Genomic DNA, 26,895 nt, shown 5'->3' on the forward strand with positions numbered 1-26,895 from the left:
TCAAAAGGATTGAAGCTGTGTAACCCTGAAATCGGTACTTACGTTCACAGCCATTCTAACAATCAGGCCACAGGAAGGCACAGCCAGAGTCCACACTAGGTGAAGACACACCCCCCTTGTGATGTACCCGCCCCTTTCTCAGCAAGCCCTCTGCACCCTCAGAACCGCCCCGAACCCCCAGTCCACACTGGTGAGTTGATCTCATGGGGAAACACACAGTCTCCCCAGAGACACAACGACAGTGCAGAAAAGTTCCCTTCGTCCTTGTTCATGTGAAGCTCATTCACAGGGATGCAAAGGTCACCACTGAATTTAAATAACCTCCTGTGATAAATCTGCATGAGGCCGATTTGTTCTACTGGACTTGTTGGATTAAATGAACACAATTTAATGTTCTATAGGACAAGGCCTCCTTTCATGGCTGAAAGAAGGGGCGAGGGTGATTTACAGTTTCATACATACTCATTCGCTGCATTATCTGCTTTGTGCCCGGACTTATGAATATCAGCTCATCACCCAGCGGTCATTTCTCCCCATTCAGGAGAATTTAGCTTTCCACTAGGAAGGCATAAGGAACACGAAGCTGTAATAAGAGATTTCTGCAATGTTCACTCAAAAGAAAAAGCATCAATATTTGTCCCCTTGTTCCTCAACTTGTGTGTGTGTATGTGTGTGTGTGTGTGTTTTAATCTCTGATGTTATAAAAGCAAAGTCCCCTTCTGTTTTCCAGGAAAAAGTATTTTCCTAAGCAGATTATCACTGAAAGGAGCTGGGCATCAACAGAAGGCTTAGCTTACCTAAGATGTTAGATTATTTTTTGAGCACCCCTGTCTTCTGAGTCATCATTCTTTTTATGATGATAGATTAATTCCAAAGGTTTGTCGATTCATGAAAGTAGTTCTGAATTCCATTTAGCAATGGTTTCTGCTTAATTCTATATATTTGGAAATAATAAAAAGGTATCCAAACACTGATATAGCCCAGATTTTTATTAACCACAAGTCTTAGGAGTCACAATGTTTTTGCTCATGGATCATTAAAGAGAAAGGATTTTCATTTTTCCCTACTTCATAAAACAGAGAGCATCTGACGGATATGAGAGTTGAGTGTAGGGGTACATACAGAGAGCACTCTGCATTCATGGCCAAGTCTCAGAATCCCAGCTCTGGAAGGCAAGAATGTATGGATAAAGGATAAAGTTGGCCGCCTGTCTCAGGAATATCCCTCAGCACCGTGTTACCTCCCTCTTTTGTTTCTCTTTGGATACTAACATCCTGAAGCTTGGGAACCAAGTTTTCAGGGCAGCAATGTCAGCATCACATAGGACTTTCTTAGAAATGCAAATTATTGAGCTCCACCCTAGGAATCTGTAGTCTAACAAGCTTACCGAACAATTATCATCAGGCTGAAGCATGGTCTAGTTTCCTCTCCCAGTTACCTCTCTGGGTAACATGTTCCAGGTTTGTCTTAAACCGTATACCAAAAAGCACGCTGATGCTTTTTATGTATGTATTTTGGCCACGCTGCTGGGCACATGGGATCTTAGTTACCCAACCAGGGATCAAACTTCTGTCCCTGCAGTGGAAGCAGGAAGCATAGTGTCTTAACAAATGAACCAAAGGGAGTCCCAAGCTGATTAGAGCTAGTTCAGAAACTAATGACATCCAATGTCTTAATAATTTATCCCTCCCATTTGTATAGGGAAACTGTCTAAGCCCAAGGGAATCAATAGGTAAGGTTAGGCTTTCATATATTCCTACAGCAGACATGCTTTGGAAGAGAATCTCTTTGTCTCAACTCCCCTGAGAAGAGATGGCAGCGAGTCGTCCTACACCTCCGGGCTCTTTGGTCAGCTCAATGCCACGAGGCTTACACAAAGTGAAAGAAAGCTGAGCCTCCACCTCCTCTCAAAGGTAGCTGGAGACGCCATTGGCCAGAACACGGGCCAAAAGGAGACATCACAACTGCAGGAAGGAGTTTAGAAAGTCTATGCCCTGGATAGCAAACCATCAAAAGGTCTGGATTAAGTAAGGCTCACTTCCAGAGATGCAGGGTTTCAACACAGCATAAGCTAAAACTGGTTGGATGTTTAACAGAGGCAAAGCGAAGAATAAAGGGGTCTCTCTTAGGCATGATTCTTCCTCTCTAAAAAATTATTTTACTAGGCCTCTCAGAAGATAGACATAAAACCCAAGGCTTTAATAAATCTAAATATTATCAAACAAAAATAAAAGAGATGTGCAGAGTTGCTACTTCAAATATCTTCCAACATTCCAGACATTTATAAGTCTTTTAAAATTCCTTCGCTAATGATATAAAGCCTCTCCAACTAGCTCAAGTAGCAACGGATGGGCGTTCAAGGTCAGCTTAACGTGTCCACAGTCCCTGGAGTAATTTTCTCACTTCTCTCTTGGCAGACCGATCCATTCCTCAGGCCTCCCACTTCCAGGGTCTTCAAGTCCTCACACCATCCTCTCCCACTCCAGCTGGCACTGAACTCTGCCCCACCCTGACGTATTACTCTCTTCACAGCTTATATTCCACAGAGTTTGGCCATTTATTTTTTTTTTTAATAATCTGCCTTACACTCTTGCTAAAATGCATTGTATGCATGATGGGCCTATTTTACCCAAGAGAATAAATCCCCTAAATGCAGTAATGTCTAATACTTCTGTTCTATCATCCATTCCACCGATGCCCGAGGTCTAGAATAGCGGTGGCACACGGCAGTCCACTTAACACTTTATAAAACCCAATGGAAGGCTCAGTGCTCCACACTGACTAGGAAGGGGAGCCACTGCAGCAAGACGGATGAACCGAGAGCTTATCACCCCAAGTGAAGCACATCAGACACAGAGCACCGTATCACATCGCATCATACCACTTACAGGGGGATCCCAGAAAGGGGTACAAATGAGTTTACTTACAAGACAGAAACAGACTCACAGACACAGAAACCAAAACCATGGTTACCAAAGTGGAAAAGGGAGGGAAAATTGGGAGTTTGGGATTAACAGATACATGCTACTCTATACAAAATAGATAAACAAAAAGGACCTACTGTATAGCACAGAGAACCATATTCAATGAGCCACCAGGGAAGCCCATCAATATCTTATAATAATTTATCATGGAAAAGAATCAGAAAAAGAATACATATGTGTGTGTGTGTATATATGTATCTATATATATCTACATGTATATATATGTGTGTGTGTGTGTGTGTGTATACACATCTGGGGAGCAGTATGCTTGCAACTTACACAAACAACTCTAGTGGGGAATACAGGATGACTAACAAGATGATGCTGTGAAAGTGCTGCCCTCCATATTCCAGCAAATTTGGAAAACTCAGCAGTGGCCACAGGACTGGAAAAGGTCAATTGTCATTCCAATCCCAAAGAAAGGCAATGCCAAAGAATGCTCAAACTACCACACAATTGCCCTCATCTCACACGCTAGTAAAGTAATGCTTAAAATTCTCCAAGCCAGGCTTCAGCAATACGTGAACCATGAACTCCCAGCTGTTCAAGCTGGTTTTAGAAAAGGCAGAGGAACCAGAGATCAAATTACCAACATCTGCCAGATCATCAAAAAAGCAAGAGAGTTCCAGAAAAACATCTACTTCTGCTTTATTGACTATGCCAAAGCCTTTGACTGTATGGATCACAATAAACTGTGGAAAATTCCGAAAGAGATGGGCATACCAGACCATCTGACCTGCCTCTTGAGAAATCCGTATGCAGGTCAGGAAGCAACAGTTAGAACTGGACATGGAACAATAGACTGGTTCAAAATAGGAAAAGGAGTACGTCAAGGCTATATATTGTCACCCTGCTTATTTAACTTCTATGCAGAGTAATCATGAGAAACGCTGGGCTGGAGGAAGCACAAGCTGGAATAAAGATTGCTGGGAGAAATATCAATAACCTCAGATATGCAGATGACACCACCCTTATGGCAGAAAGCAAAGAAGAACTAAAAAGCGTCTTGATGAAAGTGAAAGAGGAGAGTGAAAAAGTTGGCTTAAAGCTCAACATTCAGAAAACTAAGATCATGGCATTCAGTCCCATCACTTCATGGCAGATAGTTGGGGAAACAGTGGCTGACTTTATTTTTCTGGGCTCCAAAATCACTGCAGATGGCAACTGCAGCCATGAAATTAAGACACTTATTCCTTGAAAGGAAAGTTATAACCAACCTAGACAGCATATTAAAAAGCAGAGACATTACTTTGCCAACAAAGGTCCATCTAGTCAAGGTTTTGGTTTTTCCAGTGGCCATGTATGGATGTGAGATTTGGACTATAAAGAAAGCTGAGTGCAGAAGAATTGATGCTTTTGAACTGTGGTGTTGGAGAAGACTCTTGGGTCCCTTGGACTGCAAGGAAATCCAACCAGTCCATCCTAAAGGAAATCAGTCCTGGGTGTTCATTGGAAAGACTGATGTTGAGGCTGAAACTCCAATATTTTGGCCACTTGCTGCAAAGAGCTGACTCATTGGAAAAGACCCTGATGCCGGGAAAGATTGAGGGCAGGAGGAGAAGGGGACAACAGAGGATGAGATGGTTGGATGGCATCATTGACTCGATGGACATGGGTTTGGGTGGACTCCAGGAGTTGGTGATGGACAGGGAGGCCTGGCGTGCTGCAGTTCATGGGGTCGCAAAGAGTCGGACACAACTGAGTGACTGAACTGAACAATAATAACAACATTTATTGAGTACTCTACTAACTGCTAGCATGCTGGCACTGTGCTAAATGGTTTCCATACTGTAGACAAGACTACAGTAAACATTCTGAAATCCTAGAGGAATTTCCCACACCTGTTCTCCGAATCAGCCTGGACAACCACTCAGTGGCCAGCTTGGATTTCACTACAAATGCTGGAAGAAAGTATTTGAATTCCTGCTCATGCAGAGAGACAGGTGAGTGCCAGCCTGTTGGGTGTCTCTGGCTCAGAACACATGGGCAGGGCTCCGGTTACTGACAAGCCAAGGAAGAGCCCTGACTGGAAGCTGCCTTTGATTGAAATCAACTGCTCAGCCTGGAATCAATCAAGGTTTCTCTGTACAAGCCAGAAAGGACCTAGGAGCATTACAGCTTTTGTTTTCCTTCTTAAGCCACAGGAATTATTGGAGAAAGTCCACAGACTACTGACTTTAAGTGATTTTAGGTCTGGTAGGAAAAAAAAAAAAACAGTTCTTTAGGTAGAGAACAGAGTGTTCATCAGAGAAATCTCTGTCTCTCTCTTCCTTCTCGAGTTCAGGACATCTGTTATCTGCTGCAAGCTGTGGACCCTAAGCATTGACATTATTTGAGTTTGCATTAATCATTTTAATCCGTATTTATTATGGAGCACATTGCCAAAGCAAAACGAAACTCTATAAATTTCAGCTCTACCACAGAGGAATGAAAGGTCAGTTTACCCAGGTCCACATCTAGTTGAAAAAAATCTAAAGCATAAATCTTACCTAAATATACCAGTTAGGTACATCTCCCCTGCATTCCTGAAAAATGTTACATTAATGTAACCATTGCAGACAAAGGGCTTTAGAGAAACAAGAAGTATGCCCGAAATTAAAGCGTCTCATTGGAGGGTTTGTTGAATTGGAGGGAAATTTCTCCATGGACAGCGTTATTAGGGCAACACACTTAACAAGAGTCACACCAGGCTCATGGTTCCGTACACCCCAACAGAAACAGGAACAGTCATAACATGATTCTTTTGGAGATTTGTAGTTCACCAAAGGCCTTCAAACACGTCATGACATTGAAACTTCATGAGCAATTCATATGAAGAAAGCAAGGCATTTTCCTTCTCTAGGTAAGAACTTGAGGCCCTAGGAGATTAAATGACGTGCCTGTAATCAGTTACAGCAGTCAGGATGGGGTATCACCTTTTTTGCACAGTTTCAATGTGCCAGGCACCGTGGTAATCACTTCACATGAGAGCCTCTCTATCCCTCGCAACAATCCTTTCTCACTAAAAAATGAAGTTCAGAGAGGTTCAATAACTTGCCCAAGCTCATAAAGCACAGAGTCTGACTTAGTCTATGTTTTTGTTTGCAGCTGATGGTGCTTCCCAGTTAGATGTACAGAGCAAGGTTTTGAAAACCAGGACTTCTAACCCCAAATGTTACTTCCTCCATGAAGTACTCAAATGCCAGTGGAATCAAGAGAGACTAGGAATCTAGCTGGGTGTTTCAGATTCCACAGGGGAGTGAAATGTGGAGATGGCCATGTCCTCAACTTCTTTTCTGTGACATTTTTTGTCTTTGTCCTTTCTTCTTGTTAATTTGCTGAAGTATCTGAATTCATTTCTCTTTCACCATACTGCAGAGTCCTTGGCTACAGTGAGAGGTGAATCAGCAGGGTGGGTTTCAGGTGGTGCTGAAGGGATGGGCATGGCGGCAGCTCCCTGGGCCCTTCCTCATGTTCAGAGAGGCCTCGATCAGACACTGGTGGCTGATGAGTACTCTGTCTCCTAAGGAAATGAGGGTCGGATCCGGATTCAAAGCTACTCAAATGCTGAACTCTGCTTAACAAAACGACTAACCTACTCATATTATAGTTAGGAAAGAAATCGATAGTTAAAAAAAAAAAAAAACGCTTGGCATTCTCTTTACATTATGCTAATGGGAATCTGGCACTTATAAAATGCTTGGGGTCAGCGGTATGTTTCCACTCGAACAAACACAGGCAGGAAAAACAACTATCAACTTCATCAGGACTTTGTCAAGAAAGCAGAACACATCCCCACCAACATATTTCCATCACCCAGCCTAACTGTTGACCAACATCAACTTGCCCAGAGGGAAACAGCAATAATATCTTTACATTCTTCTAAATTTCAATTAATTAAAACTGCATCCCTCTCAGCTCTCACTGAGTATTTCACCCTCTTGTACATATCAAAAAGAAGCAAATCACAAGAAAGCAACAAACTTCTGAGATTTACTCCGCAAAGCATTTTTTTTCCAGTGCTGTATACTTGCTTCAGAATACATTCAACCAACTCCACACCTGCCCTTTCTGATCCTTAGCCCACAAGTCTAGTTTTCTGCAATCTCCAGAAACTTTTAAGCAAAAACCCAGAAAATTAAAAATATGTGTTTTATGTAAAGATTTAGATACTGGAAGTTCTTCTAAACATAACACCTCATTGATGGGTAGTACAGAAATCACAACAATCTGGGGCTTAAAGTTAAGGCTTTAAGGAGATTATTTATAATGAGCTGGATTAAGGCCAAGCGAGGGAGGAAGTCTCAAAGGAGAGGCATCACAAAGCCAGATAGCCAGAGAACTCAGCATAGCCTAGGCTCTGAATGGTCTAGGAGCCATTTTTTATAATTTTGACTAAAGCAAACCTAAGGCTTTCTGAGAAAGCCTCTTAATTTCTGTTAGATCACTTCACTTAAACAGACTGGAAGAACGTTCACCTTTTCAGAAACTGTTCCCAGAAAGAAGGATGCTCTTCTCCACACAATGAAATAAATAAAAAGGCACAGCAAATACCAGAGTTGCGAATTTAAAAGGTAGACTAACAACTGAAAAAAAAGTCACACAAGCATCCCCTTACCTGTTTTGACGTTGATGGCAAAAAAGTTCTGAGGATTCCCGCTTGTAATCCTGTAGGTCAGTTTTTCATTGGAACTAGAGTCAGGGTCCTCAGCCTGGATCTGAATGACAGATACATCCTTTGGAGAGTTTTCCATGACAACAGGATAATAAATAGGTTCCGAGGTCAGCGGGGCATTGTCATTCACGTCTTCAATTTCAATGTAGACCTCAATAGTAGAATAGAGTGGAACAACACCCCTATCTGTGGCGTACACAGTCAGCCAGTACGACCCCGTTGTCTCTCGATCGAGAATGTCTGCAGTAGAGATGACTCCTACGAGAAAGTAGGGAAAGAGTGATTGAGAGAGCAGATTACGAGACCAAGCCAAGCATCTCCAATAGAGAAGGGCTGTGCTAAGTAATAATGGCAAATGAAAAAAAATGAAGATGTTTCTCTTTACATCAGAACATTATTTTCCACAAAACTATACTAACTAGTTCGTCCACCATTTGAGACGTATAAGCACATTCACAAATACTTTATTTGAATTTCCGGCAAGGACAAAACACATACACACATACGAGACAACTGGGAGCAATGGGAAGAGAGTGGGCCAGGGGTCAAAACACTTCCCATGATGCATGGGAAATCAGTGCACAATCACACCAATATTTCCATTTAACCTGAGGTTGCATTGATTTCTTATGCAACCAAAAGCTTTCCCAGGACACGATATTTTATCTGTTCATTCACAAAAGTGAAAAAGACCTTTCAAGTGTTCTTTAGCCAATTGGGATGGAAACTGCTTTGCATGCAAAAATATAAGCCTCCTTGATGCAATTCCCCTACAAATCAAATGTCACAGTTATTCCAAAAGAATCAGAGAAGACACCGTAATCCATACCAACATACTTTCTGCATGAGCTCTAGGTCCCTCAAGAACTCTACAGAGGGCCCTAAATAAACTCTGGGCCACTTTGAGGGATATTCATGGACAAGCATTTTAAATTAGGAGCAGAAAAATGCCCAGCCTGCTCCTTCCCACCTTTCTCATTTCAGGGTTGAAACAAGTGCCAAACAGGAAATCAAACATATGCCAGAAAAGTCAAAGGAAAACGCAGTGTTCTTGAATATCATTACAGCCCTCACCCAAAGCACCAAAGCTGCAGAAGTGTACTGCAAGAACTCTTAAGTACTCACCACTGTGATGGGAAAACTCTGGGGCTCAGCTTATAAAAGCTCTAAAAGTAATTAGGATACTCATGAAAAGCATGGGATTCCTGTAAACTATTATACTGTGAAAAACATCCATGGATGGGGTGAAGAAGCAGTTCTCCATTTCTGGCCTGAATCTTCTATCCTTGGTTCTCCTGTCAGAGTTTTGACCATATTAGGCACATAATACGGCCTATAGATTTTGACTAAGCAAACTGCCAAGTGTTTCACCTGAGAGGGAGGAGAGCATCTGTCCAGAAACAGGCCAGAACAGAGTTGCCTAAAATTCAGAACAGCTAAGTGATTCAAAGGGAGACTGTACAACTGATGTTGAAGTTTTAGCTCTAAAGTTATCCACCAAAGAACCCTGCAAACTTTATAATTCTTTCATAAGTGAGGGCATTAAGTCTAAAATGTGAGTATGTAATGTGTTCCAGGTTGCATGGCTAATTGGAGAACCCAGATCTGCCTGCCTTGAATGTTCCACTTTGAAATCCAGACTCCACTACTTGCCACCTCTTTTACCCTATACAACGTGTTTAAACCCAGCAAGCCTAGTTTTATCACCCATATCTCAATACCATGGTGATCATGGAATTAAATGCATATGGAGTGTTTGGTACAAAGTTTGCAACATATTTTAGTGTTAATAGATGCTGAGTACCTGTTAAACCAAGAGGAATCAAAATAAATACCCCAAAGCCTTGCAATAGTAGCCACACCTCAAAGTAAGGGTGAGGAGAGAAGGCGAGAAGTTTGGGATGGAAAGTCTTGTTAGATATTATTTTCTTCCCCAGTCATGTGGCATATTGTTGCTTGGTCTTTGTGACTGCCCATGATACCTTTTCATGAAAATATCTGGCCGGTTCAGGGAACAGCAAAGTTAGTCCATTAAAAAGAAAACTTAATTCAACAAGGAACAAAATCAAAGAAGTTAGGTCAGCTTTGTCTGTACCTTGCCTGATCACCCACCATGCATACACTCACGTGCACAGACAGCAAGCATGCATCTGCGTACACATACACACACACACACACACACACACACACACAGATTTGTAGTCACAGAATTGGTCTGTGGTCCCTGGAAATCACTTAAATCTCTTTTCTTGCACCTGTCAAACTGTGAGATGGTGTATTACTGGCTTTGGACATTTAGGTGATTTTGAAAAATCTTTGGATGAAAGGCACCCACTAATGTAAATTAAAATATATGAGTGAAGTTTTACTCTATTTTTTAATGAAACATCAGACATGTCCTCTAGAAGTTAGAATTCTCTCTCATTAATATGAAATATGTTTATGGCTATTTACTCATTAAATAGAAGTGCAAATGAGTATCTTGGAACACAGTGTTCAGGCATCATTCCTGATCCAAAAATCTGAGGACAAAAAGAAAAGAATGACTGTGAAATGTGTTGACAATTATTTTAAGATTCATCCAAGGCTCCATATTAACCATATTAAACAACTATTGCCCAGCGATAGCATTTCCTCACTTTCTTCAGTGTTTCCCAGCTAATTATGATCCACATGGTCACAATTAAAAAATGGAAATCCACATGAGCTTTTCTATCAAGCAAAAACTCACTTCTGAGGTTTCCAAAGACTGCTAAAATCATATAAGCCCATTGCTTTTTCTTATTACTACCATGCATTCCTTTTTACGTTTTTTCAATTGAGGTATAATTGGCATACAATAACTATACACATTCAAAGAAAACAATTTGTAAGTTTTGATACCCTTGAACCATCACCACCATCAAGACCACAAATGCAATCATTATTTCCAAAAGTATTCTTCATCCCATTTTTAATCTAATTAAAATGCTCTCAGATTTTGCCTACCCCTCCTCCCCATGTAACAGATTAGCATCTGGTCCCACCAATTCATGGAAACAGAGGGGAGAAAGTGGAGGCAGTAACAGATTTTATTTTCTTGGGCTCCAAAATCACTATGGACAGTGACTGCGGCCATGAATTTCCTCCTTGAGAGAAAAGCTATGACGAACCTAGACAGCATATTACAAAACAGAGACATCACTTTATTTATGAAGGTCCATCTAGTCAAGGCTATGGTTTTCCCAGTAGTCATGTATGGATGTGAGAGTTGGACTATAAAGAAAGTGAAGTCGCTCAGTCGTGTCCGACTCTTTGAGACCCCATGGACTGTAGCCTATCAGGCTCCTCTGTCCATGGGATTTTCCAGGCAAGAGTGCTGGAGTGGATTGCCATTTCCTTCTCCAGGGGATCTTCCTGACACAGGAATTGAACCCCAGTCTCCCGCACTGCAGGCAGACGCTTTACCGTCTGAACCACCAAGGAAGCTCCCACTATAAAGAAAGCTGAGTGCTAAAGAATTGATGCTTTTGAACTGTGGTGTTGGAGAAGACTCTTGAGAGTCCCTTGGACTGCAAGGAGATCCAACCAGTCAATCCTAAAGGAAATCAACCCTGAATATCCATTGTAAGAACTGATGCTGAAGCTGAAGCTCCAATACTTCGGCCACCTGATGCAAAGAGCCGACTTATTGGAAAAGACCCTGATGCTGGGAAAGATTGAAGGTGGGAGGAGTAGGGGATGACAGAGGATGAGATGGCTGGATGGCATCACCGACTAGATGGACATGAGTCTGAGCAAACTCCAGGAGATAGTGAAGGATAGGGGAGCCTGGCGTGCTGCTGTCCGTGAGGTTGCAAAGAACTGGACATGACTAAGTGACTGAACAACAATTTAAAAAAAAATAAGCCGTTTACAGTGAGCTTCTAGAAGCAAGTTTCTGGGGGTGCTGCTCAGTAGAGAGGACTCAGGTGGAATATACCAAATGCAGATACATCGTTCCCCTCATGTTTCACCTATCACAGAAATACACAACATAGACCCTATTGAGGTACCCAACTTCATGTTGATATTTATTAAGATGCCCATTAAAAACTTCTTTAGAAATACAGTTGGGATTTTTTACACTCTTTGAGATATGCTTAGGTTTATAAAATTTTTCTCCGTCTATTTCTTCTTACTGTATAATAAAGGCAGACTGAAATTATTTGGGTAACAATATTTAATAGTATAAGCAGGTACATAAACTGTATTTATTTATTTATTAGAACTGTGCACAGTTTGAAATGGAATAAGTTGATCCCAGCATGAAGCACGTGCCAGCTATAGTTGTTCTTTCTGACAAATTATTTAAAAAAAAAACCAAACACACAACTATATCTACCTTGTTCTTATCAACTAAGCTCTGAATATTGGAAATGAGAGGGAAAATTCACGGAGCTGTTCGAAGCACATGACTATCACAGGCTGGGTTACTCTACTCATCATTTTCCAGTCGTATCTCCATATGGAGCAACCAAAGTGTCAAATGATATGTTGCCCCAGAAACAGACACCCAAACATCCACGACTACTCTAAAAAACACTGTCAACAAACGGTTTAGGGGATGCTTCGGTGCATGTGCCTACATAACATGATGGAAATCCCTCTTCCAGGAAAAGTATTATAGATTCTGAGGCAGTTAAAAAAAAGACACACACACACACAAAACCTTTAAAAACACCCTGGCAGTATATTCTTTGTAAATACTTCTAATAGAGATTTACCTGTTTCCTTGTGCACATATGTATCTTTAATTCTTATTCCCGGTTAGTCAAAAGATTAACTCCCAATTCTCAGTGCACTTACATTTTGTAATAACTTCTTATTCTGAAATAATTATAAAGTAATAGGAAGGTGCAGAGAAATGAACTAGAGTTCCTGGGCAACCTTCACCCAGCTACCCCCAGTGTTGATGGTAAGCGTATTTTTAAATTGCTTATTTCTTCAAGAATCAAACACTTACTACTTTTATTTCTGAGAGAACATGAAATTCTTTCATGGGCTTCATAATCCCTTTTAGCCAACCCTTGCTTGCCTTTATTTAAGAGGATCACACAGATAACTATTTTTCTTTCTTTTCCTATTCATCCCTAGACTTGTATAAAGCTCTTATGGCCTTAGGAAGGATCACTGTTCTGAGCCGAGTGTGGTGATAATTAGGGCAAGAACAGGGATTTTATCCTCATAGCTCAACCCAGGTCACTCCATCCACACCCATGGTCATCCCTATAACCTTTATCACTCTGAAAGAGACTAAAATCAACTGCAATCAGCTAAAATGGGAGGAGCCAAGAGGCACAAAGCAATTGTGGGAGGACAGAATCTTAAAACAGGTATTCAAAATGCTTCAGATACATTTTAGTATATACATACTACACACGCATATACTTTAATATACTTTATATGTCACATATTTGACACGTAATATATTTAAACATATGCTTTCAAGCACTTTTAAAAGTGAAAATGTTAAGCAAATCACCCAGCTAATCGAGCGGCAGAGTCAGGTCTGGACTCTGGAGCTGTGAGCCGGAGCACACTCTCTTTTCATTACTGGAGCTGCCTGCTGACCTATCTGGGTGTGCCCATTATCATGAAAAAGAAGGCAATCCCGCGCCCCAGCATCCCTCACAGTGGGTTGGTATCAGCTCTTTGGTAGTAGGAAATTCAATAGTTTCCTTGCTTCCCTCTATTTAAGTTGTTTCAATATATTATTCTGAATCCATTTTTATATCTCCTCAGAAGATCCTCAGATGCTGGAATGGTTGGAGACCAGGTGGAAGACAATTTCTTCCTTAAATACCCCATCACCCCTCTGCTTTTATACAAAGGCGTCTGCACTCCCTGCTCCTTCAGTCCCTGCCTCCGGGAAACAAACCATCTTCTCTGTTCCTCAAGGAAGTTTCAGATTCAGAGAACACCCTCCCCCTACCAGCCAGGGTCTGGGGCATCCCCATCTGCCTTTACTTGGTCCCTTTGCCAATCTCCTACGACCTCCCTATGAATACAGAGCATTCTGTCTTGTTTTTCTCTATTCTAGGATAGTGGCTCGAAATTTGGAACACTGTAAATGTTGAATAAATAAATGAAGGATAACATCATAACATTTGGTAAATGCAAGCAAGTTGGGATGTCTGGCTCTTTACAGACAAGCACTCAGGAATAGCTTCATTTGAAAAAAACAAAACTGAGTCATCCAGCCATCCTGTGGTCACTAGCCTGTCATCCAGTTAAGATTTCTCTAGTGTACATGCAGTTACCTAGCTCTGGAAGTCAACTCTCCATCTGTGAACTATCCTGTTTGATAAAACAGTTTTCTTTTTTTTAAATTTATTTTAATTGGAGGATAGGTAGCTTACAATATTATGACGGCTTTTGCCATACATCAACACGAATCAGCCACAGGTATACACGTGTCCCGCCATCCTGAATTCCCCTCCCACCTTCCTTCCCACCCCACCGCTTCGGGTGTCACAGAGCACCAGCTCCAGGTGCCCTGAGGATAAGACAGTTTTCTTAAAAAACATGTGCAGTTTTGAGTCGTCCCTTTACTACCAAGAATGCGGATGGTGCCATGGTATTATCTTCAAGGCTTGAAGCCAAGATGCAGCTTCATGGCGACATCAGTCGATTTTATCATTCAGTTACACATTGCGCTGCAGACAGATTCGCACCACAGACAGCCGGAATGAAAGCGCCGGGCCCCAGACAGAGAGCCTGGGAGACACACTCTCTCGCTGGCCGCTAGTCCGCTGATTCTCATCCACCTGACGCTTTTGTTCTACTCTGTTCCCGCCTCTTCATACCAACTCCTGTTGAGATATCTTTCATCTTTGCAGAAGAAGAAAAAGCCACAGCACAGTTGCAGGAAACCATTAGGTCCTGAAATGCAAGCCGCCTTCATTTCATGTTATTGCACAAGGCTCAAGGCTGGAGAGCAGCACAAAAAATTAAGGCAAAACACTGCAGGCTGATTTCAAGCTTTTGTTTGGAGTTAATGAAAATGGACAGCTCTCCTCGTCTGTTTGGGACTCACGAATTTTAAAACTTAGCTGGCTGCTCAAAACCTCCCAGGAAGTTCTATGAACTCAGTAAACATACACTTGGTATTTGATTTTTTTTTTTTTTTTGTAAGACAAAATTTCAGGACCCGTTTTGAATGGACTCAAAATGTATACCTGTTCTCTCTCTACAGTAAATCTGGCCTGTGTAGCTAGCACCAGATGCCAGCAGCCTGAAGACTGGAAGTGGACAGAGGACCAATCTGCAGCAACACACACAGTTCTCATTGTTTTTTCTTTTCTTTTCTGTGTCCCAGATTGTTCCCAGCCTCAGATCCTTTCTGTGGTCCATGCCAATTTGCATACCACCCCTGAGCACAATGACTGGATCCACACAGTCCCGAGTAGAAAGGAAGGTTGAAATTTAAACCAGGAGAAAATGATTTCAGGAAACATATGAAATAAAGTCAAGAGTTAGTTTTGTTAAGTGTCTAAATGCATAGAGATTATTTCACAAAGAGCAGTAATTCGCTGGACTCTTTTGAAGAAATGAGCACACACCTCAGCACAAAGCATTTTGGTTATATACACAGAAATAACTTTCTGGTAGCAATGGAGAGGAACAAAGAAACGGGTCTTTGGGGGAAGCTGGAGTTCCTATCTATTCCCGTGCTTCAGTGACAGGAAACAGCAACAGAGAGGGAGAGACAGGGAGAAAGAAAGAAGAGGAAGGGTGAGGAGGGAAGAAGGAAGGAAGGAAAGAAGAAAGAAAAAGAGAAAAAGAAAGAGGCAATCTTTTGCCTAGCAGAAACTTTTGGAGCATTCAAATTGGTTACTAGGTAAATCTTTGTGTTAAAAATAAAAAGACTTCATTGTAGAAGAAAATATGCAAAATAAATACATTTTAAAAACCCCCATTATTTCATGACCCAAAGATAATAACTGTGAATGTCCTTGATGTATTGCCTTTGCTCTAGATTATTTTCTCCCCAAAGCAGAATATTTCTCAGGAATTGGGGATCCTCATTTACTATCATGTACTGAACAGCTTTCCATACCGATACCTATAGTTCTATACGTTTTGCTTTTAATGGTTGTGTGGTCATGCCCACTTGCCCACTAGCCACCTAACAAAAAATATAAGCTCCCTCCATGCAAGAGTTTTCTCTGTTGTATCACTGTTGTCTACCCTAGAGAAATGGCTAGTACACACTAGAAGCTCAATAAATACCTGTTGAAATACTCACACAATGTTCATCATTTATTTAATGAAACCCCTTTGCTAAGTCATTTATTGGGTCATATTTTATTTTTTGCTATTGTTAATATAACTCATACTTAGATGAATAACTTGCATCTACGTCTTTTTTCAATTATTTCTTAGAATAAATTTCTAGAGAGAGAAAGAATGAGTCAAAGGGTCTTATATTTTTAAACGCATTTGAGTCAACTATCTTCTAAAAAGTCTACACTACTTATAATCTCACCAGCAGTTTCTGACCACATTTTTTACTAAATTTTCAAAAAATCTGTATTATTGTTAATGGAAAAAAAAATCTGCAATTTACCTTCTATAGAGCTAACAGCTGTCCTTATAAAACCCTTTAAATCATTCCTCATTGTATTTTAACCATTCGACTCAAAAACCAAATGCCATGTTTTTGTGGTGAGACAAAACACTGTTGACAGCAAGATGGTGCTAAAAATTTTATTGTAAAGAAAGACTTTATATGACGCACACCTTTAATGAAATTAACATCTGTCCACAAAAACAAATTCTTCAGCTTTAAAAAGTGCTGTAGTATTTTTAAATGAAATGTCAGAGCATAACCTTTAGCTCTTCAAGAAAGAACACTAGATATCAGTGATACTTTAATCCAATATTTAGGATTATCTACTACCAACTTAGCACAAAGGACAAAGGGCACCTGGGTTCTCTGAGCAGACTAACTCTGTAAGAGTCTTCATTTGGACTGGAGTGTTTTTTTTTTTTTTTTCTCCCAGGTTCATTGTGATACAATTGACATACATCCCAGTATAAGTTTAAGGTTGTACTTTACTGTACTGTATGGCATAATTTCTTTACTCACATATACTGTGAAATGTTTACCACAGTAAGTTTAGTTAGCATCCATGATCTCATATTGTAGATACCAAAAAAAAAAAAAAAAAAAATCTGGGACTGGGAATTTAAATTTTGCTTAGAAAAGCCTTTTCACTTCCAAGAAGTCAGACTAGACTTGAAGAAAGATCTCCTGAACCAGAATGTCTGAGCTAATGCTTTAGGGTATGTACTACAGACATAGTCACAAAAGCTCTTGCGTTTACTTTAAAGCAATGCAGGGTGGTACAAAGTTCACTCTTAAAACTGGGACTGCACCACTTGAACTTTATGGATATTTTCACTTTTGGAAAACTTTGTCTCCAAGTTAAAGGGAACACTTTCCTTTTGCTTTTTTATTTCTTCTATATCAGAATATGGCCACTATAAATCACACTGTACTCACCCAGATACAAAGCTCTTCTCTACCCCTCCACAGGGAGCTTCCCAGGTGGCACTAGTGGTAAAGAATCCACTTGCCAATGCAGGAGACACAGGTTCGATCCCCAGGTCAGGACAGAGGAGCCCGGTGGGCGACAGTCTATAGGGTTGCAGAGCTGGACCCCACTCAGCACTGTCATCCCATTCCACAAGGAGCAAAAGCCTTCAGAAACTTCCTAATAAAATAATGAAAGCATACAGCTCGCTTATTCTTTTCCTCAAGTGAATGCACTCTGACTTTCACAGCTGAGTGGATATTTACCAAGAAACTATTTTTACTGAAGTTGCAGAGATAACTGCATATATGATACCCCAAAAAGCTGAAATGATTTCCTTGGCAAAAACACACTCTAGGTGATGGAAGTGAAGCATAGCGTAAACAAAGGAAGCTGGGTTGAAGTCTAAGCTTAGTATTGTGGTTGCTTTTCCCCGAATGTGATTGAAAACGTGTAACTATGTTTATTATGACAAGTTTATAAAAGCTTATCTAGGAGAAAAACCCCCTCCAGAACTGTGTCTTCTTTCATCCTTTCAGGTTAAATCTGACTAGATTGCTTTTTCCTTTAACCAGTTTTGCTGAAACTACACAGACAATGCCATACTTAGGTAATTAAGTTAGGCTGATTAGGTTATAGGGACTATACAGGCACATGAATAAAATCCTTGAAACCACCTTACCTTTCTTTACAGCAGAAACAATAAACTCTTTGCTTTCCTATTTATAACCAAATAAGCACCTACAATAGCCCAGAGAAACCAGGGCCCAGAGGAGGGAAGTGTCTGGTTTCAGCTAATTGAGTCTCTCCCATTCTCATCTTCTGCAGATTCCTTGGATTGTTTTCCAATTCTCATTCGCATTTCATCCCATTAAACGGTTCTAACCTCTGACACGCGCACGCCACCGTGGATTCATCTTCTATTCATAACTGGGATGAAATGTGCCCACTTGCTCTGTGGACAGTACCAGAGGCACGGACGAGAGAGATAAATACTCAGGCTGTTAGGCTAGCTTTTGAGAAAAAAAACAAAAGCAGACTCCTCATCTAGCTGGAGTCCTTAACATCAGGGTGTGCAGGCACAAGGCTTGCATTTTTGATACACATGTAGCTGTTGACTCGGAGAAAGAAGAAAAGAAGAAGAAGAGGCTGCTATTAAGCCTAGTGTGTTGTGACCATGCTGATTTTATGCCTCGGGTAGGAACTCTTTTCCAAAATTTCTATATTTAAAAGTGCTTAGTGATTCTAAGCTGTGCAAATAGGAATACAGGTAAATGTTAGTTTTAGGACAAATTATTGAGATTTGTAAACAAATTGCTATGCTGTTTTCTCAACATGGAGATGAAAAACCATGTTGAATGTTCTCCTCTTTGTAAGAACATTAATTAAAATACTGCCCATAATGTGACGCGAGTAATATGCAGGGAATCAGAAACAACTATTTTAGAAACTCTAAAAATAAAGCAGTAATAACGTGACCTCTGCATTACTGGGAAAATTCAAGATAATTTGAAAATTATTTTATTATATACTGATTAAGACATGTCTGTGAATGGCTCCCAAGAACGGTTCTAAAGTTAGGTATAGACAGTATATGCACATTACTGATAAGTTTCCAGTATCCAAAGAAAGTTGAGTCACTGACATTAAAATGTGTAAGACTGGTATTTGGGAGGTATCCCGCAACAAATGTGGCTCCAAGTTAAAGTTAGGGTAGTCAGATACTAGGAACAGAGGAGGATCAAAGAGCAGAGAGGAGCGGGGTTCAGAAAGGAGGTCTCTGGGCTGTCACGGCCTTCACTGCACATGCTTCCTCCTTTGACGTGTCTACACTGCATAGTCCAACAGACCTGAAATTCCATGTCCCTAAGGAAGGCTGCAACAGCAAAGGACAGCATGGGAACTGTGATATTAAAGAGGATGCAGGAATAAAAGGAGAACAGCTAAAAAAATAAAGAGGATGCAGGGAAAAAGAAATACCATGTGGTGTTACTTATATGTGGAATTTAACATGTGACATAAATACACTTATCTATGAAACACAAACTGACACAAAGACATAGAGAACAGACTTGTGATTGCCAAGAAGGAGAGTTGGTGGGGGACAGATTGGGAATTTGGGATTAGCAGATGCAAAGTATTATGTAGAGAAAGGATAAACAGCAAGGTCCTAATTGGGGGATTAATATAATAAAGAGTTCACGTATATGTAGAACTGAATCCCTTTCCTGTACAATAGAAACTAACACAACATTGTAAATCAACTATCCGTCAATAAAATGAATTTAAAAAAAAAAAAAAAAACTAAAATAGAATGCAGGAATAACCCTGGATTTTCAGATTATCCTGGACTGCAGGTTGTCTACAGAATTTTTGTATTGGGGTCCATACTGGCCTGCTATTTGCTCAAAGTCTTAGGCATGCTCTGTAGTTACAGAGGCACTTGCCTTTTTGAGGAGCAGATTTCATGGCAGGTGACCTTAATTCTGGACTTTGTGCCTATCTCCCCATTAGACTGTACTACCCTCCAGGGCAGAGAGGGTCCTTCCTGTCTTCCTCCACACAGAACCTAGCACCTCCAGAGCCCCAGACGCTTTGTGCACAAGATGCTTGGATATTAAATATGTGTTGAATGACTGAACGGTGTTTCTATTTCCAATGGAGTTTTGATAGCTGCGCAGAAAGAACCCAGCCGAAAATTATTATAATTCCATTAACAGCGTCCAACATATGGCAACGTGCTAAAAAGGGGGAAAAAAAATAGCAACCTAGTTAGCCCCTGGAGAGTGGAAACAGGAAGAGCTGCTGAAAGAAAGTTTAATTAAGATGGCAGGAGGCCCCACTGAGAACATCTAATCTTCCCCGGTTGGCACAATCTTCCATAACCCACGTGAGGCTGCAGGAGGTGTAGGTGGGTGAGCATGCCCCGCTGCAGAGACAGCCAGAGAGGGCAGTGACCGCACTGGCACACACTGGGCGTCCTGCTTCAGCTCCTTCAGAGTGCAGTCTGTGGATGACCAGGAGCTGGGACCCGAGTCACCTGTAGCGTCTGCTCAGCCTCCAGCAGAAAGTCTCCAAGTTCAAGGCCAGCTGCAGAGGGCGGAGCCATCACTCCCGCCAGAGCCATCCTCCCCCACAGAGGACTGAGAGCCCTGGCCCAACGAGACCGGTGAGGACAGGAGAGGGCGGGCCTTCCCGCACCCGAAGTCGGTCCGCAGCCACAGCGAGCACACCATGGCCGTCTCTGCCACCCCATCTCCTTCCCCTGCACCCACCCACCTGCACACTCCAGACACCTCACAACTGCTCACATTGGCCCCTGGGCCTGGAAGAACAGCCTCCCACCTTGGAGACACAGACTCAGCGCTTCTTGCTCTGTGAAGGCAGTAACTCCCAACCCAGACTTGCCCACTTACTCTCCCACTGTACTTATGGCCGCCATTACTACGGCATTGAAGACACCATTTTGCAGTTTTCCTTGTATGTCTGACACCTCAACGAGGGTCTTAAAGGGGGCCAGTGTCTTATTCATCTTCTGCTTGATCGGTCCCTGACACACAGAATCACTCAGCCAATGCGAACTGGATGAAAGGGAAACCCATTCCTGAGCTGCAGCCATTCGCAGAAAGGTCCCGGTGGGGAATATGCCAACAGGTAAATCTTGTCAGGAAGATCGTAAAGTCCAGGATAAGGGGATAACTGTTCTTGTGCAAAGAGAAATTATAGCAAGGAAGGGCGGGCAAATGTGTAATATATTTATTCATAACCAGTTCAAGGAATGCTTCAAAGCCATGCTGACACAGGATTTTTAAACCAGCTATAAAAATGCTTTATTTTTAGTGAGTAGAGCTGATCAGTCCTTCGCTCCCTTTTTTGCAGAGAACCAATATTAAATTCCTAAGGAACAGTTGTTCACAACCAGTTGATCTTTGGAATACCTAACTTCTGTTTTTGCTATCAAACCAAAGCCCTGAGCAGAGACCAGAAAGGTTTCAAATGCCCATTAAATAAATGGTCATATTCGCTGGGAAGCATCCAGAAGAGATGGGTGGAAAAAAAAAATCACTAAAATGAGTTAGACCTCCTCCCTCCATGCCCAAGTCTGAGCACTGACCTCCCAAGAAGTCTGGCTCGTTCCTGGAGTCTGGGCGGTCTCTTGGCTCTTACATTGTATTTTTCATGGCACAACTGGCTTTTGTGTATGATCGGAACCTGACAGCTATGGCTGTTCTAAAATGAAAAACTACAACTATTTAGCTTCCATTACATATAATTCACAATCTCTGATGGAAATGTTCAAGTCACTTAGGACTCTGATTTGGAACCATGTATCTGTTTTAATTCAGATGACAGCAGTAATTCATTTGGACAACATGATTCATATAATGTGCTTCTCCTTCACTGTAACCTTTGCGTTATGAAATGACACTGTTTCACGAAACCACCTCGAAAGGGTAAGAAGCAAATCCTTTTACATATATGAGTCTTATTGCTTATCCAATGTATAGAATTTTTTATTCCTACAGGAAAAGAGCGAGTGTGTATTATTTTTTTTAATTGGTAATGATCACTGAGTTAAGATCAATTTAGTAAGTCCAATCTGTGTATTTTTTAAATGAAATATAATAGGAGGGAAAAATCAGTGTTGTGTATAAAAAGGATAAATAGTGCTTTGTAAAACTTATATGTGTGAGAATGACAGAGAGAGTACAGTGGGCTATGATACAAAATGCATTTAAATGCACTTTTTACTGAGGGTGATGACCAAAAAAAAGGCAGAAAATGGCTTATAAATTGACTGTGAATGAAAGTCTCTCAGTCGTGTCCGACTCTTTGCGACTGCATGAACTCCATGGAATTCTCCAGGCCAGAATACTGGAGTGGGTAGCCTCTCCCTTCTCCGGGGGAATCTTCCTAACCCAGGGATCAAACCCAGGTCTCCTGCATTGCAGGCGGATTCTTCACCAGTTGAGCCACCAGGGAAGCCCCATAAATTGACTGTACTGCTACTGCTGCTGCTAAGTCACTTCAGTCGTGTCCGACTCTGTGCGACCCCATAGACAGAAACCCACAAGGCTCCCCTGTCCCTGGGATACGCCAGGCAAGAACACTGGAGTGGGTTGCCATTTCCTTCTCCAATGCATGAAAGTGAAAAGTAAAAGTGAAGTCGCTCAGTCGTGTCCAACTCTTAGCGACCCCATGGGCTGCAGCCCACCAGGCTCCTCTGCCTATGGGATTTTCCAGGCAAGAGTGCTGGAGTGGGGTGCCACTGCCTTCTCCAATAAATTAACTGTAAATGACCCTAATTTTGAAGTCAGGAAGCATAGTGAAAATTCAGGTAAAAAGTCTTGATTTTATCTCTGTCATTTATTAGTGATGTGCCCTTGTGCAAATAACAACTTCTCTGCTTGTTTCCTTACCTATAAAATAGAGATGGCACCTCATAAAGTTACTTGAGGTTTAAAGAATATGCTACTGCTGCTAAGTCACTTCAGTCGTGTCCAACTCTGTGTGACCCCATAGACGGCAGCCCACCAGGCTCCTCCGTCCCTGGGATTCTCCAGGCAAGAACACTGGAGTGGGTTGCCACTTCCTTATAAATGTGTTTAATTCATATTATAATAATGGTAGGAAACACAGATTGTTTACTACTTAAAATGCCCAGCATGGTGCCTGGTACATAACAGAAAGTGTGTAAGAGTTAGTTACTCAGTCATGTCCTACTCTTTGCAGCCTGCTCAACTGTAGCCTGCTACGCACCTCTGTCCACGGAATTCTCCAGGCAAGAACACTGGAGTGTGTAGCTATTCCCTTCTCCAGTGGCTCCTCATGACCCAGGGATTGGACCTGGCTCTTCTGCATTGCAGGCAGACTCTTTATGGTCTGAGTCACCAGGGTATATAATAAGTACTCTTTAAATGCTAGTAATTATTGTTTTTATATTATATTTTAAAGTATTACTATGGTTTTATAAGGCGATATGTATTTTATGATCAAGTATTGCCTAAAATAGCATCACCAGCTCAATGTACATGAATTTGAGTAAACTGTGGGAAATGAGAGGATGAAGGAGCCTGGCATGCAGAGTCCATGGGGTTGCAGAGTCAGGCATGACTTTGCGACTGAAGAACAAAAAAAAAATTGCCTCAAATGCAAGAATCAAGTATTACTTTCCAAGCTCAGTGGACATAACTAAGCAAACAAGACTGGCACTCTTGTCCTTGCCACACTTTCTGATTCAAATCTCTTGACATTCAGCTGAAAATTTAGCTACTAACTCATTATGTAACCCTGGATAACAATAGCAAGAAACTGAGAACTGAACATTACATTAGCGTTTCATCAGCTGAAGTTAAACTCACTGGTCAGACTAAAGCAAAGAAGCAGAGTAGGTACATAAGGTTAGAGCGATGCCAGCTGCCTTTGATGGAGTGCTGACTGTACCGTAGCACTTACTCACGGGCGCCATATTAAACCCATTTTAGAGATGAGAAAACAGGTTTGAAAGTTGCAATGATGTTTGCAAGGTCGTATCATTATAAGAGAATCATGCTTTGCTTACATGTCTGGTGCATCTTGAGCATTTCAACACAGGAAGAACATCACAGTCATCAAATTCACACAGCCCCTGTGGCAGGTGAAGGCTCACTATATTCATGAGCTCCCTCTTCCCAAGCCTTTCTGCTCCATCGATAGGCAGATGTAACTGATAGAAAGCTCCTTCTCAAACCGGACCCGCATATTTGCCTGCCTACACTTTCCACCCACTGGAACCCTGCAGAATACATATTCAGCCTCTTCTGTTTCACATAACTGAATACAATGAACGAATCTGTCTCCTGTCTTCTCTTCTCTGGAGTCAACATTCCTAGTTGTCTTTGGATTTCACTCTTATAAGATGGCTTTTACCCATTCTTCACATGCTGTTCATCTACTCCCCTAGACGGTACTCAATCTGAAAACACCCTGTAATGCACTATTCCCAATGCACGAAGCCTGCCCAGAGTACTGGAAAACGGGTTCATTTAAAACCACACTTGGGCATCACTGTACTTGGAGGCCATGTTAAGCTAAATAGAAACAAACTACATCACAATTTCATCTCCAGGTTTTGGTCACCTAAAGAGTTAATCCAAATGAACTTCCAGGCCATGCTTCCACCCTTCATTTCTACAACCACACTTGTGAACCTCAATGAAAGTTTTATTTTCATCCCTGTAATATTTCCTTGCCTTGCTGTTGGCCCAGCTTTTCAGCCTAGAGAGGTCATTTCAATTCTTAACTCTGTCTTTCATAAAATTAACTCATTCTCAGGAGTATATCACATGCAAATGTAAAAAGTATGTGGTTACATTAAACCACTGTAAGTTGACAGCTGAGGCGAGCAGATGGGAATGTATATGTACACCCACAAAAGCACCCATTTTTGCTTCTCTCATTAAATCTTGAGCTCACGTGCTCCTGAGCCCTGCGCCTTCTCCTTTCACTACATCGTGTGGGCACAAAGGTCACCATATTCATTTTGACTGAATGATTATTAATTTGCACATGTCAAAACACACTGCTAGAATTGATGATAAGCCAAGAGGCAGGAGAGGAAATAAAACACCACACATCTGAAGTGCGCGTTCAAAGGCAAGGACTGGCACGTGTTGCTTCCCTGAACCCAATCGGTCAGAGACGTGACAGAAAATGGAAATCCATATGAGAAAGGAATCCAGCAGAAAGACGACGAAGAGAGAGACAGGAAGAAAACACACATATGCATGCGCCTAGATACACACACACACACACACACACACACCTGACTGGTGAAATTTAGTTACTAGAAGGCTTTCACACACGAATACTGCCATTTAATGGCATTAGATCCTTGACTCCTGTATTACTATTAATAGACAGCCTATTAGGGCCTGCTATTTATGGGTTTCCACAAGGCAACATGATTTCCCAGTAGTATATTACCATTAATTGGTAAAAGGCACTCTAGGAATATCAGTCTAAGACAATAGCTCAGCCACAATTAAAACAGAATTGCATTTGCTGACCTAGACGACAAAGCCAAGTGTGCCTGGGAAATTCTCCGCAATATTTTACAACCTGAACTAATTAAAGATCACATTTTCCATACAGCCAGAGAGCAAACACGAGAAATGCCCCTCAGCTGAAGACTTTCTAGTTTGATGGTTACTATAATGAGTTCAGTCCCAAAGGGACAAAACAATAGAAAGCCGCTTCTGTCTGAAGGTTGTGGCGTGAAACTCAGAAATCCCTTAATTTTTGAGCAGTTCTTTCTTGTGTAGTATCAACTTCATCCAAAGCCCCACTGTCCATTTCTTTTCCTACAGTGAACACAGGGAATGTAGGGGGGGGAAGTGCATTGCACTGTAGCCTGCTAAATTTCTCAGATTTAATGTTGACAAAGATTAAGAATAGCATATCACCATTGCCAGACTGTGTGGTGGATGAGTTTCCATTATTAACTTAGGGGAGCCTTCCCTCATCTAAAACAGACAGCAGACTAACCTGTTTTTACTATATGATTAAAGTATCTTTACACAGGCAGCCCAAGGCACCCCGAGTTATTGCTCTATCGCCTGCAGGTAAATTAAGGTGCTCCTTTTCCTTTTCCCCATGTCTAATAGGATTGTACATTCTGCTTCTGGCAAACCGATCACACTATTACCTACTGCAGAAACCTCATTTCTGAATGCTGATGTGTGTACTGTCACATTGGGCTTAAAAAGAAATGCTTCTTACTACTTTGTTCTGATAAGGAGGAATCTTGCAAGAAGGATGCTTTCTGGGAGGGAAAGCAAAACACAAAAGAAAAATGCACATTAGGCACTTAATGTGAATTACCAGATGTCATTATTTGAAAACATTTCATCTTGTTTTTCCTTCTTCAAATTCCTTTTACAGTCAGCCTAATCCTGATGGCCATTGTGGTAGGTGCAGGTTATTTTTCATCTCCAACATAAATCTGTTCTTAGAAGAAAAAAGTACCTTCTGATAATATATTTAAAATTAAATACAATAACTTAATCTCAATAACCAATGCTCTATGACCCAATACAAATCTCCGATAATTGATCCTTAAAGGAAAAAAAAATCAATATGTAATGTGTGTGATTAGTCTTAGCATTTTAGTGTCAATAAGCCCTGAAAATTCTAGCCAACAGGTGTTTATTGAACATCTACTATGCTTCATGAATTTCCTCAATCTGTGGATACAGCATGGAATGTGAAAGCCCAAAGAGAATTAAAAGCACTTTCCATTTCACAATATTATTTAAGCTTTCTCTAACATAACATAGGCCTCAGTACAATTCCAATGTGAATTTCAAAAATCTCTGCATCAGATACTTGAGATACGTAAAGGGAATGGATGTTCTGCATTAACACTCCAAGTCTCAGATGCTGTTATAGGTTCCTTGACTTCTGTGCTATCACATTTTTTGATAAAGGTCATGTTTCTGATGCGTTCCCTTCCAACACGAGTAAATAACTGCTTTATGAGTTATTTAAGATTCAGTATTTCACATGACGGTCATTTCCATTAAGGCAATCAAAGCTTTGCTCATGTACAAGATGACTCAAAGTGTCACAGAGAACAGCAAAGCGAAGTTCAGATGTGACTACTGGGGAGTCAGGCAGGCTCACTCACCCTGCAAATCCCTTGCTTCCATGTAGCACT

The 26,895-nt window shown here is 41.2% G+C and overlaps 1 protein-coding gene across 1 annotated transcript in view; it reads right to left on the minus strand.

Moving 5' to 3' along the window:
• Window positions 1-26,895, minus strand: part of LOC120874837 (protocadherin Fat 3-like) — a 209,288-nt gene that overhangs the window by 18,330 nt on the left and 164,063 nt on the right. Inside the window, exon 2 of the mRNA XM_040256534.1 lies at window positions 7,582-7,896. Coding sequence (XP_040112468.1) covers window positions 7,582-7,896 — 315 coding nt within the window. The remainder of the gene's footprint in view (window positions 1-7,581; window positions 7,897-26,895) is intronic.

This window comes from Oryx dammah, unplaced genomic scaffold (genome assembly GCF_014754425.2).
Source record: "Oryx dammah isolate SB20612 unplaced genomic scaffold, SCBI_Odam_1.1 HiC_scaffold_15, whole genome shotgun sequence".
Classification (NCBI taxonomy): Eukaryota; Metazoa; Chordata; class Mammalia; order Artiodactyla; family Bovidae; genus Oryx; species Oryx dammah.